The sequence below is a fragment of the Furipterus horrens genome, unplaced genomic scaffold (assembly GCF_987537825.1).
Source record: "Furipterus horrens unplaced genomic scaffold, mFurHor1.1.pri manual_scaffold_2, whole genome shotgun sequence".
In the NCBI taxonomy this organism is placed as follows: domain Eukaryota; kingdom Metazoa; phylum Chordata; class Mammalia; order Chiroptera; family Furipteridae; genus Furipterus; species Furipterus horrens.
The window spans coordinates 77,533,736-77,546,740 of record NW_028327172.1 but is presented as its reverse complement, the minus strand read 5'-3'; the positions used below and the strand labels follow the sequence as shown (position 1 = coordinate 77,546,740).

General features: G+C 32.9%; 1 protein-coding gene across 1 annotated transcript in view; it reads left to right on the top strand.

The window, feature by feature from the left end:
* The window catches only part of LOC150018864 (cytoplasmic dynein 2 heavy chain 1), a 283,446-nt gene that overhangs the window by 231,717 nt on the left and 38,724 nt on the right, over window positions 1-13,005 (top strand). The window contains exon 84 of the mRNA XM_090265892.1: window positions 697-906. Within this exon, the coding sequence (XP_090122018.1) occupies window positions 697-906 (210 nt within the window). The remainder of the gene's footprint in view (window positions 1-696; window positions 907-13,005) is intronic.

Here is a 13,005-nt window from a genome sequence, read left to right as displayed (position 1 = left end):
ACTGTTTAGAAAATGAGATGCCTCGAGGGTTTTTTATTTTTATTTTTTTAATTTGAGAGGCCCTAGAAATTCCATATGTCAGAGCTTCTGTGAAGATGTAAAAATAAATACTAATCTATACTGGTCTTGAGTACAAGATCTGTAGTGTGGTTTTCCAATATACACAGAGGTGGGAAAAAGTAGGTTTATAGTTGTAATACAAATAAATAATGAAATAATTTATAAATAATGCAAGAATAAACTCTGTTTTGTGTACTCACAACTGTAAACCTACTTTTACCCACTCCTGTATGCAGCTAATTTTCATATTAAACGTCCATTTACATTTTATTTCAAGGCTATTCTGCTCTCTTTATAGTAGTAGACTGATATTGTAACTATTTTCTCTTTGCATTGGCTTATTATAAGGTGCCATTCTTTCATTTTTTTCTACTAGGTTGGCTACTGGTTCTCGGTATAGCTCTCCTTTCTAAATTCCCACCTTCTATTCTCAATTCCCACTCCCTTATCACTTTAATATTGGTGAACTTCAGAATTCCCTTTGTGTGTATTTAGAGAGTTCATAAATTTGGCCATTTAGAAACAAGAGTATATCAAAACAGATTAGAAGAACAAAAGGTTTTAGTAACCTTTAAGTATTTTAATATATCAGTGATTTATGTTACTTTCTGATAAAATGATATATTATTCTTTTAGAATTCAAACCTGATTCATCAGAAAGTGTCTCCTCCTAATGATCGACAAGGATCTCCAATATTATCATTCATCATTCTTGAACAATTTAATGCCATCCGCTTAGTCCAAAGTGTTCATCAGTCTCTTGCTGCTCTCAGCAAAGTCATCAGAGGAACTACCTTATTGAGTTCAGAAGTGCAAAAATTGGCAAGTGCTTTATTAAACCAAAAGGTAAGCCTGTACTAAATATATGTGTTTTTATTTAATTTTATAAGTGACTCTTCCATTGTGTATAGCTGTGTCAGACGTCTTATAGTTAATAGTAATAGAAAACAAGTTAAACTAGCTTAAGCTGTATTGGAATTAATTGGCTGATGTAACTGAAGAATCCAAGGTATCTAGCATTAAGTCCATTAAGTTAGCTTAGTACAGGAGCTTAAAATTGTCAAAAGGATCTCAGCTTATATTATTTATCTACCTATCTAGTCATATTGTGTGTGTGTGTGTGTGTGTGTGTGTGTGTGTGTGTGAGATCCATGTTGGGGCAGGTCTTCTATACATTATGGAATTCTAGCAGCCTGAGTCTTACATCCTCTGAGCTCCAAGTGAACAGAAAGAATACCTGTCTCCTCATAGCTCAAGTAAAAATCTTGGGATTAGCTTTGATCCAATATGCTTGGCTTGTGTTTTATGCCTAGTCTCATTTTGCTGCTGTGGGTAGGGTGTGCACAACTCTCATTGGGTAGGGTTTCAGTCAGGTTCTTCTCCCAGGAGCTGAAGACAGATTCAGCCCCATCTGTCATACATACATGCAAGAAATGGAAGGATGGGTACCCAGTAGAAAATCAGGGTACTTTTAGCAGAAAAAAGGAAAATCACCACATCTCTTGCTGAATAATTGGACCATTTTAAATGATAGTAAAATGCATGTGTTTCAGATGTATTGGGTAGACACAAATCTAAAAAGTGGATTGACTAGCTATTTGGAGAATATAAATTTTCCAGAACTTAGCACCTGGAAAAGATTTCACTATGGCTCTCGAGAAATTTGGAAAGACAAAAGCTGTTTACTTCAATATAGAGAAACCTCTGACAGTCAACCTGAAAGTCCGCTCTGTTTAAATATAAAATATAGCCTTTCTGTATCTTACTCACTAATATAAAAATGTTTTCTATTTTAGTCAGTTTGGGCTGCTATAACAAATTATCATAGACTGGGTGGCTTAAACAACAAACGTTTAATTCTCACCGTTCTGGAGGCTGGGAAATCCAAAATCAAGTTGCCAATAGATCCAGTGTCTGAGGACACAGCAGAAATGAAAGAGGAGGAACCAGGATCTCTCCTGTATCTTCTGAAGAGTGTACTAATCCCATCATGAGAACCCCACCCCGATGACCTAATTACCTCTGAAAATCTTGTTTACAAAATCGTCATATCAGGCATTAGTGCTTCAATATATGAATTTTGGGGTACATATGTTACGGCTACATAGGCGAGAATGAACACTCTAGAGCGGTGTATAAAGTAAGCAAAGGATTTTATTTGCTGGCCAGGCCAGTCCGGCAGACCCTGAGCTGGTCTCTAACACGCTCGTACCTATAATGGGGCTTAAAAGCTGGGTATTTATACTGCTGGAGTCTCGCTGTTTCTTCTTTGGCGGGAAACAGCCTTAGGAAGAGGGGGCTGGGCAGGACTGCAGGAATGTCTTGGCAATAACAAGAACAGAAATTCACAAGGCTATAAGGTTATGTCGGGGGCAGCATAGCTCTCCAGCCAGCGACGAATTCTTTGTGAAGCAATTTATCCTCAAAGGACTAGATATTCTGTAAAGTATAACTTTCACAAATGTTACAAACAAGACACAAGTAAAAGGAAGGTAATAGAGGCTGAGGTGCTTTTAGCTTGTATAAACAAGCCACAACACTCCTCCCTACATTCTTCTTTCCAAGGCTTTTTAGCAAGTCCTTGCTACTTCTTACAAAGAACATTTGAAGCCCCCTACATATTTACATATTTAGCAGACCTCTGAAACTTTTTACAGGGAATATTTGGTGCCCCTACGCATAAACTTTCAGTCCATCATGATATCCAATTCTTTACCACAAATACAAAAGACCCACTCAAAGAAGCTTATGTTCATTTTTCCTTTACCTTGAAAAATATCTCAGCTTTATTGTGTTCAATAGTTTTTCCTTTGTATATAGATTTCTTTTGCTGTTAATCAACTGTGGTTATCAAAATACTGTAGTACTGTATTTTACTACAAATTATACATAATTTATTTTTAATTTAAAGTAGGCATATTATCAATCATGAAAGCTCTTTAACACACTGAAGAAACGAGTGGGAAAGAAGTCTGAGAGCTCTTGAAGTACTTTAACTCATTTAATCACCACATTGAAACTACTAGATGGTATTACTATCCCCATTGTACTGTATGAAACCTGGGGCAGAGCAGTGTTAAATCTGCATGAATCAGGATTTGAACCAAGGCAGGTCTAGTTGCCACAATAAATGTAAATTATTTCAAATTTATATCAAAGGTAAATACCAACGACAGTCTATTTCTTTAAAATGAACTAAATGCTTTGTAAGGGTAAAATGTATGGTATAAAATAATGGAGAATAACAATAATATATGACACATAGAAGAGAACAGTAAGTCAAGTGGAACTGGTATACAGTGAAGTGTAAAATTGAGGTTAGATTAAAATTTGAGGTCTTTAAAGCCAAAGAAAAAAGTTTTGGTTACTTACTGTAGGCAATAAGGATGTTTTTATGTAGAAATAATGTAGCAAAATGGCTACAAATGTGGCCTCAAAAGGTCACTTAAACCTCTCTAAACATTACTTTTCTCCTTTGTAAATTGTAACAGTCAAGGTACCTACCTCATGGGATTGTTGTGAGAATTAAATTAAAATCATGGGTAAAGTGCTTGTCTCATAGCCAGTACCTTATAAATGTTACTTGGTTTTGTTATTGTTACTTTAGGGGATTTTATTATGTTAAAAAACAACTTTTAGAACATTTGTCTGGTAGCATTGTGCAAAATGACTTTATAGATGTAGGGTTATCATGTTGGTTACACTCTTCATCTCAAGAGGTGGTTAGGGCATGGAATAGAGGAGTAGTTCAGTAGGGTTCTATATGATATTAATAATGAAGAGTATAAAAGGTAGTTGGCAAACCTATTTTTTTAATGCTTCTGTTAACCATCTGGGTGACCTTTAGTGTAACATTTGAAAAATATGAATAAGTTATTTTCTATGATTGTAATTAATGTGGCTTATATTAGATCATATTGAAAGATAACAAAGAACTAAATAGACTTTGTCATAAGAAGTACTTTTCTTGATTAAGGCAAAGGATGATGTTTTAGAAACAGGTAATAGATATTTAATTTTTTATAATTTTTCTTCCTCTTACCTTTACCCTTTACGGTATTTGTCATAACAACAGGACCTGATGACTTACTTCTTAATTAAAATATGTTAATATAGGGTTTAGACAATCTCATTATTAACTTATTAAATTAAGTACTATATATTACACTTTAAAATGCAGCCTCCAAAATATCACTCATTTTAAAACATTTTTATAATTTGCATGAAAATGAATTTGTTAAATTTCTTTCAAAAGATGAAAAATGTGTTTTGCAAAACATGTTTATATTACATCACAGATAGTGTTTTTGGAAATATTTTGGGATGTTTGCTGAAACTCAGATGAGATTAGGCTGACTTTCACTAAGAGAAAATCAGTATAATAGTTTCTGACATTTACTTTCTAAAGAGTTACCAAAAATTGTGAATCTAGTACTATCCTATTTATTTCAGAATAAAAATTTAATGTTTTATTACATTTGAATGTGACAGGTTCTGTAGTATGTGATATGATTTAATGTATTTAGGAAATAGTTCAGTACCTGTTACTTTCTTTACCGTGTCTAAAATGATTGGAGTAGAAATTTTCCTAGAGAAAATTATGACTTTCTGTTTTATTGATGGTTTCTGGTGATCCACTAAAACATTTTTTTGTAAAAAGTCACAATGCTTACAATTTGTTTGTTATCAGAGGTAACTATATTGTAAAATACTATTATTCCTATTTTACGTTTTAGAATTAAGGCTTTAAATAATTAAAATATACAATAGAAATTGAGAAGAGGCAATATCAAATTATTTCATCTTTCTTGTTGAATAATCACTAAAGGAATTATAGTTTTGTAGAAATTAATAAGCTATCATTTCTTTAAAAATTATTTTAATAGTACCCCTTGTAAAGCCAGTGTATGTATTGGCTATACATTTCAGTATGTCCTAACATTCTGAATATTAACACTGTCTAAGTTTTTACATCAGGGAGTTCCTTAATAATTCAGCAAAATTACTAGTAAAGCCTATTTTTAAAAAATAAACTTGCAAACAACTGGTTTTTAACCTTTTTTGGATGATTGACACCTTTGAAAATTGAAAATTGAAACAGATGCACTCTCTTAAAATAATGTGCATATGCACATACAGAGCTTTAGTACATAACTTCAGGACATCTAAGATTGATGATATCTGCTAGACAGGTTTTACCTTTCATTCCTTTCTCTGCTGTGGCCTTTATGGCAACATTTCTCAAAGTATGATCTCTAAATCAATAGCATCAGCATCACCTGAGAACTTTGTAGAGTATGAATTCTTAGGACCTACCTTAGACTATTAAATTAGAAACTCCGTGTTGCCCTGCAATCTGCTTTGTAGCAAGTCCTTGAGATGGTTCAGTGCATGGTAGGTTTGAAGAAGGCTGATATGTAGTCAGAATTCCCATGAAAAAGGGCATCACATTTCTGTCCCCTTCAACTGCACTTTATCAACATCTGTGACCCCATCATTCAACTTCAGGTCCTTGGGGGAAAGAAAACATTAATTCTTACACAATGGTTGAGGGCTACAAGTTTTTTTAAAGCCCCCCCCCCCCATAAAAATTACTTACCTTTGTGCAAACAAGTGCTTAGGAAAGTCATACCCAAACCATTTTATCAAATGATAATTATTAATGTTGAATAATTTGTGTTTTTCCATTAGAATAAAGTAATAGTTTATGTTTTATACGATACTTTACCAGTCATGGGATGCTTTTGTAGCCCCTATGTAATTTACTGTTCTCGTCACTTGTTCCTGTTGATCCATGTGAGAACATAGGGGCCTGCATATATCCAGAATCTCTAGTCTCTGGGAATTCTTTAGTATCCTTAACTTAATACGGTCACTGTGCCAAAATAAATGAGTATACTTTCTCTTTTTAGCAGAGACTTAATTCCAAAGTTTATTTTTTTACTTGTCCATTTTTATTTATTAGCAAGTGGAATTATAAGTACATAGTTGTAAGGCTTTCATGCTATACATGCATTTTTATTAATATAATATTACTTGAAGTTTTATTAATATTTTTTGAAGCTTTTTAATCTTTCTTGAAGGTAGAGTGTAATAAGTTTTAGTGTATATACTATAAACCCTAAAGCAACCCTAAATAAAAATAAATTAAAATACCACAGAGGTTTGCATAATGAGCCTATATGAGACATAAGATAGAAACATAAACTTTATTAATTCAAAAGATAAATCAGGAAATAAAGAAGTCAGAAGAGAAAGAATATCACACAGTTGCTACAATGATTAAGATGATAGTAAGGGAATAATATATTAATAACTTTATGCTCATAAATTCAGCAACTTAAATGAAATGTACAAATTTCTTGAAAGACAGAAAACACCAAAGCTTATTAAAAAATAGACAAAATATAGCCTAGATCTATTAAAGAAGTTGGATTTGTTATTAAAATCCTACTCTCAAAGAGAGGTCTTGGAATTCACTGAAGTCTAACAAAATGGAATTTTGTAATTTTTTTGTAATTTTTCCACAAAATAGAAAATGTAGAAGTACTTCTCTGTTTTTTTCTATGAGGGTAACAAAACTTAACAAAGCCATCATGTTAAGTCTACAGATCAATTTCTTTAATGAACATGGGCACTAAACTTCTTGAGATATTAGAAAATTGAATCAACAAAATGTAAAAATGAATATTGCGTCATGACCAGTTGTGATTTATCCAAAGAATACAAACTTAGATTAGTAAAAATAATGAACGTTATTTACCATTTTAATAGACTAGTAAAGAAAAATTATATGATTACTTCACTAAACACAGAAAAGGCATTAGACAAAATTCAACACCCAGTCATGATAAAAACTTTCATCAGGTCAGGATTAGAAGGGAACCTTCTCAACCAGATAAAGAGCATACATGAAAAAGTTACAATTAACATAATAATAAAAAACTAAATGCTTTTCCCCTCAGATCAGGAATAAGGCATTGAGGTCTACTCTTACCACTTCTAGTCGGCCCTGTACTGAAGTCTAGCTTGTGGAGCAACTTCAGGAAAAGAAAAGGCTTGAAGATTGGAAAAGAAGAAGGAAACCTGCTTTTATTGCAGAGGATGTGATCATCTATTCACAAAATCTTATGGAATCTACACAAAACCTCTAGAGTTAATAAGAGATTTTAAATTTAGTAAGGTTATAGGATACAAGGTAAATACATTAAAAAATGTATATCCTGAAAGCAAACTATTGAAAATTGAAATTAAAAATATCATTTGCCATAATATCAGAAAGATGATGTGTCTTGGGATAAATTTGAAAAAAGATGTGTAAAACTTTTCTACAGACTGAAAACTACAAATCATTGACTAGCAATGTTAAAGAAGACCTAAATAAATAGAAAGATGCACTGAAAGATGTATTCATGGATCAGGAGACCAAATGTTGTTAAGATTTTATTTCTTTCCAAATTGATGTAGAAATTCATCACAATCCCAGACCTTTGCAAGATTTTTTGTAGGGATTGACAATTTGAGTCTAATATTTTTCTTTTTCTTTTCTTTTTTTTTTTTTTTTTACAAAATTGCAAAGGGCCTAGTATAGTCTAAAAGATTTTTTAAAAGAATAAAATGAAAGATCTTACTTTCTTCATTATGAAGATATTATAATCAAAGCTGTGTGATATTGGCATAAAGATAGATATGTAGTTCAATAATTCAGAAATAGACCTACAGGTATGTGATTAATGGATTCTCACCAAATATACAAGGCAATTGCATGGATAATGGAAAATCTCTTTAACAAGTGGTGCTGGAACAATTGACTAACCAAACCCCTAACCCCTCCCCAAAAATTAGTCTGCCCCTATGTCTCAAAACATATACAAAAATCATCACCAAATTGATCACACAGTTATAAAAATTAAAAATAAGCCACAGATTTAGGAGAAAAGATTTACAATACATATATCCAACAAAGGAACATGTATCTAGGAATATTTAATTTAATCACAAGTCAATAATGAGAAGACAAACATCCCAGTTTTAAAAATGGAAAAAAGATTTGAATAGACATTTAATCAAGATTATATGTACATGAAAAAATACTTGGTATAGTTAGTTATTAGGGATATGAAAAGTAAAAGTACAGTAAGAATATCAATATATAGAATCAGTTGTAATTCTATACAAATAGAAATGAATGCTAGTTTATAAAGCACTTATAGTATCCAAAATGAAATTAAGAAAGTGATTCTATTTATAATAGCATGGAAAAGAATAAATACATGGGAATAAATTTAACCAAAAAAATCAAGGTTTTTACATTGAAAACTGCAAAACAGCATTGAAAGAAATTAAAGAAACCCTAACTGGTGTGGCTCAGTGGATTGGTTGTTGTCCCACAAACCGAAAGGTCACTGGTTTGATTCCCAGTCAGGGCACGTGCCTGGGTTGGGGGGCCAGGTCCTCAGCTGGGGGCATGAGTGAAGCAGCTGATTGATGTTTCACACATCAGTGTTTCTCTCCCTCTCTCCCTCCATTCCCCTCTCTAAAAATAAATAAATAAAATATTTAAAAAGAAAAAAATTAAGACTCAAATAAATGAAAGCCATCTTTTGTTCATGAGGAAATAGAATAATGACTACACGGATACAGAGTATTTTGAGAGGGTGATAAGAATTTTCAGGAATTAGATAGCAGTTATGGTCATGCATCCTTGTGAAACAACTAAATCCTACTAAATGGTACACTTTAAAAGGGTGACTTTTATGGCATGTGAATTATATCTCAATAAAAAGGAAATTTTTAAAAATCATAATGAGACAACACCGCATATACACTAGAATGGATTAAATTAAAATGACATTGTACCAAGTGTTGACATGAATGAGGAACAACAGAAATTCATACTGCTGCTGATAGCTTGACTTTTTCTTAAAATGTTAAACATACACTTAGCATGTGAGGCCACTAATTCATGGGTGTGTATCCAAGAGAAGTAAAAGCATATATAAATATTTCTGAATGTTCACAGCAGCTTTAGTTTTAATAATCAAAACTGGAAACAACCCAAATTGCAAAAGATGAAGTGGTAAACAAATTGTGATGTCTCTATAAAATGGAATGTTAATCAGCAATAAAAAAATCAACACTCATTTGTGCAGCAACATGGATGAATCCAGTGGCAAATATTTAACTGACTCTTCCCCCAAAAGAAGCCCTAATCTATAGTGTGTGCTGATTTCTGTGGCATAAATACCCCTATGATGGCTGATTTCAAATTTCCAATGCAAGGTTACTGAGTGGAGTTGGGAGGAGATGCTCATTGACGCACTAAAAATGGTATCCTCACCATACAGATTCAATAGATACGAATACTCAAAAATACATAGATGATAATAATGGCATAATATAATTAGGAATTGATGAGTTTGGGGTTCTCTTTAACTTTATTTTGAATAAAATTTAAATTAAAACATTTTTTTCCAATGGTATTTTTTAAGTCATGGCAAAATGCACATAACATTTAGCAGCTGAAACATTTCTTAAGTGTAGTGTCCAATAGTGTTAAGTACATTCACGCTGTCAAACATTCGATCTCTAGAACTTTCTTCACCTTGCAAAACAAACTTTTAACTCATGAAAGCAACAGTTCCTCATTCCTCCCACCATCCAGCCTTCAGCAGCTACCATTCTCTTTGTCTCTATGAATTTGACTTGACTACTCTGGGTACCTTACATAGGTGGAATCATTTATCTATTCATGACTGGCTTGTATCACTAAGCATAATGTCCTCAAAGATCATCCATGTTATAGCACATGTCAGAAATTCTTTCCTTTTTAATTCTGAATAATATTTCATTTATGTACATACCATATTTGTTTATACATTCATTATTGATGAGCACTTGGTATGCTTCCATCTCTCCCCCTTTTTATAAGTTAGTGTAACCTCTTACCAAGTATTTTATAATTTTTTTTAACTGAAACTAAGTTACATGTTCTGAGAAAGCAAATAATATGAGTTGAAGAAGGGAAGACACAAAATTTAAAAATTATAATTAGATTCTTATCTAAGAAAAGAATAAATTAAATGTCTTGAATTTGAACATTTTAGTTCTGGTGTTTCATAAATTTTTTCTCTGTATTAATAAAAAAATTGAAACCTTTGGAGCAATAAAGGCCTCAGTAAGATTAAATTGGAATCTGTTTTTATTATGTATAAACAGTAAGGCCTCTATTATTATAAATTCTTTTACTCTAAATCTGTTTTTATTCTTCTGAAATATGTTTCTGAAGTAAGAGTGGGTTAATTTAATTAGTTGTATGACGTTTTCAAGTACGGCTAGTGTAGAAGTTAGTGATGATTTGTAAGCTTTACCTATTCTTAATTATTTTGTGTAAAATTGACATTAAAATTAATCCACTGTGTTTCCTTCTTTTAAAAAAATATTGTATAGCCCTGGCTGCTGTGGCTCAGTGGATTGAGCATCGGCCTGCGAGCCAAGTGTCGCTGGTTCAATTCCCAGTCAGGACACATGACTAGGTTGCATGTCAGGTCCCCAGTTGGGGGCACGAGTGAGAGGCAACCACACAGTGATGTTTCTCTCCCTCTCTTTCTCCTTTCCCCTCTCTCTAAAAATACATAAATAAATAAACAAACAAGTAAATTATTTTTTAAAAAAATATTGTAACCTGAATCCTTTATTTTAATATACACACTTTAAGTCCAGGACATCTTCTAGTGTTTGAAAAAATAGCAATTACAGTACTGTCTCTCTTGTTTCAGTCACTGCAATAAGTGTGAATCAAATAAATGTTCCTGTGACATTTTCAAAACTTTAAATCCAATGTTGGTTTACCTACCACAGTCTGCTGATACTGGATTATTGAGATCACATATTTGAGGAATAGCACATTATATTTTTAAGTGGGATAGTGATGTCTGTAAGTAGTATAAATAATATATATAATTACACTAATAATTACAACAGTATAAACACATATTAAATGGAAAAGGGAAGGGTTCCTAAAGTAGCCTTCTTTGTAAGTTCATCTAATAAACATACTAAGATTGTGTAGTGGAATTTAAACCTTCAAGATTGTACTGGTATATTTTCTTGTACAAGTCACTTAACCTTTCTTACCTCATTTTCTTAATGTTTGTAATGGAGATAATAATTGTATCCACTTCAGAGAGCTGTGAAGTGTAGATGTGTTTGTTGATAAAAGTAAAGGCTGAGAACAGTGTCTGCACAGTAACTGCTGCAGAAGTGTTTGCTGCTGTTATCCTTCTCATAGGTCCTCATTGAGTCTTGTCCACATTGTAGTCGCTTCCAGACTTCCCCCAATGCCTGTCCTCCCTAGGGTGATCTTTCTAAAAACCATATCTGATTGTGTCACTTCGCTGGGTAAAGCTTAATTTAGTGTTAGCGTTGCTTTCCAGATTGAACTCCTTAGGATAAACATTCACACTTCCTGGTCTGATCCTTAATTCATCAGCCCAGTTCTCTCACATTGACTTTATTGATGCGCTTTCCTTTCCCTGCTTCCCTTCTTTACTTGACTATAGGCTTTTATCATTTGAAACTCACCTCAGGCATTATCTCCAACAGAAAGTTTTTTTCTGACCCTTGCCTGTACTTGGTTTGGATCTGGTGTGCCTCACCTCTGTGTTTTACAAGAACTGCCATTGTCATGACCAGGGTACTTACTGTATCATCTGGAGCTGTGTCTTTTATTCAGTTTCCCCCTCTAGCACAAGCTTTATGGACAGGAATTGTTTTATAACTTTGTATCCCCTGCACCTAGCAAATTATTTCCTAATAGCAGCTATTTCACAGATACCTGCTGAATAACCAATTAATTGATACTTTAAAGAGTGAATGAACAAATGAACAACCTGCTCGTATCCTGTTCTGCTTCTCTGATATCTCTCATGAAAAGGATGGGATAGCAAAAATATGTAAGGTTTAGTGTTAGACCTGGTTCAGGTTCTTTGATATTTTTTTAAAAACTTTGTTTAGTTATATAAATCTATTCTAAATCCTCAGTTTCCCCATCATTATAATTTTAATTCTTGATACATATCATCTTACATTTAATTTCAAATTATGTAGTATATGTAAAGCAGTCTAAAAATATAAAATATGTTGAAGGTAGTATTGATGCTGACAAATAGACTCTAGAGCTGGTTGCCTGAGTTCACATCCTAGACTTGCCATTTACCTATTCTGTGATTCTGGGGCAGGCTCTTCTCTTTGTGTCTCCATTTTCTCATCTGTAAAATGGAAGTTATAATACCACCTGCTTCTGAGGATTATTGTAAGCACTATATGAGATGGTGCATATCAAGCGCACAGCAGTTACTAATACATAGTAAGCACCCAGTTCTTTCTACTTTTGTCAATGTCCAATAAATTTTCAAAGCTTAACAGCAAACTTCCTATTAAGATTTCCTTGATTAAATAATTTTTTCCCTTGAAACACCAGACATAATATATTGGGTTGGACAAAAAGTCTGTTTTTTTTTGTTTGTTTGTTTTTTCCATAAAATAAAATACATTTTTCATTTTCATCAGTAACTTTATTGATTTGGATATTTTTTTTTATTTTTATTTTTTTTTTAAGTATATTTTATTGATTATATTGTTACAATAGTTCCAATTTTTTTTCCCCTTTGCTCCCCTCCGCCCAGCACCCCCCTTCCCCAACAATCCCCTCTCCAAGTCCATGCCCATGGGTCGTACATACAAGCTCTCCCGCCTCACCCTTTCATATATTCTTCTTCTTCTTTTTTTAAAATTAATTAATTAATTAGTTAAATATTTTAACAATAAAAAATAACAATTCCTCCCTCTCAGACTTAAGACCCTTTACAATCTTATAAAGGACAATGGATGAAGGTCTCGAGCTCCTCTAGCTGCTTCAAGCTGGACATGGTCGTCGTCCTACCT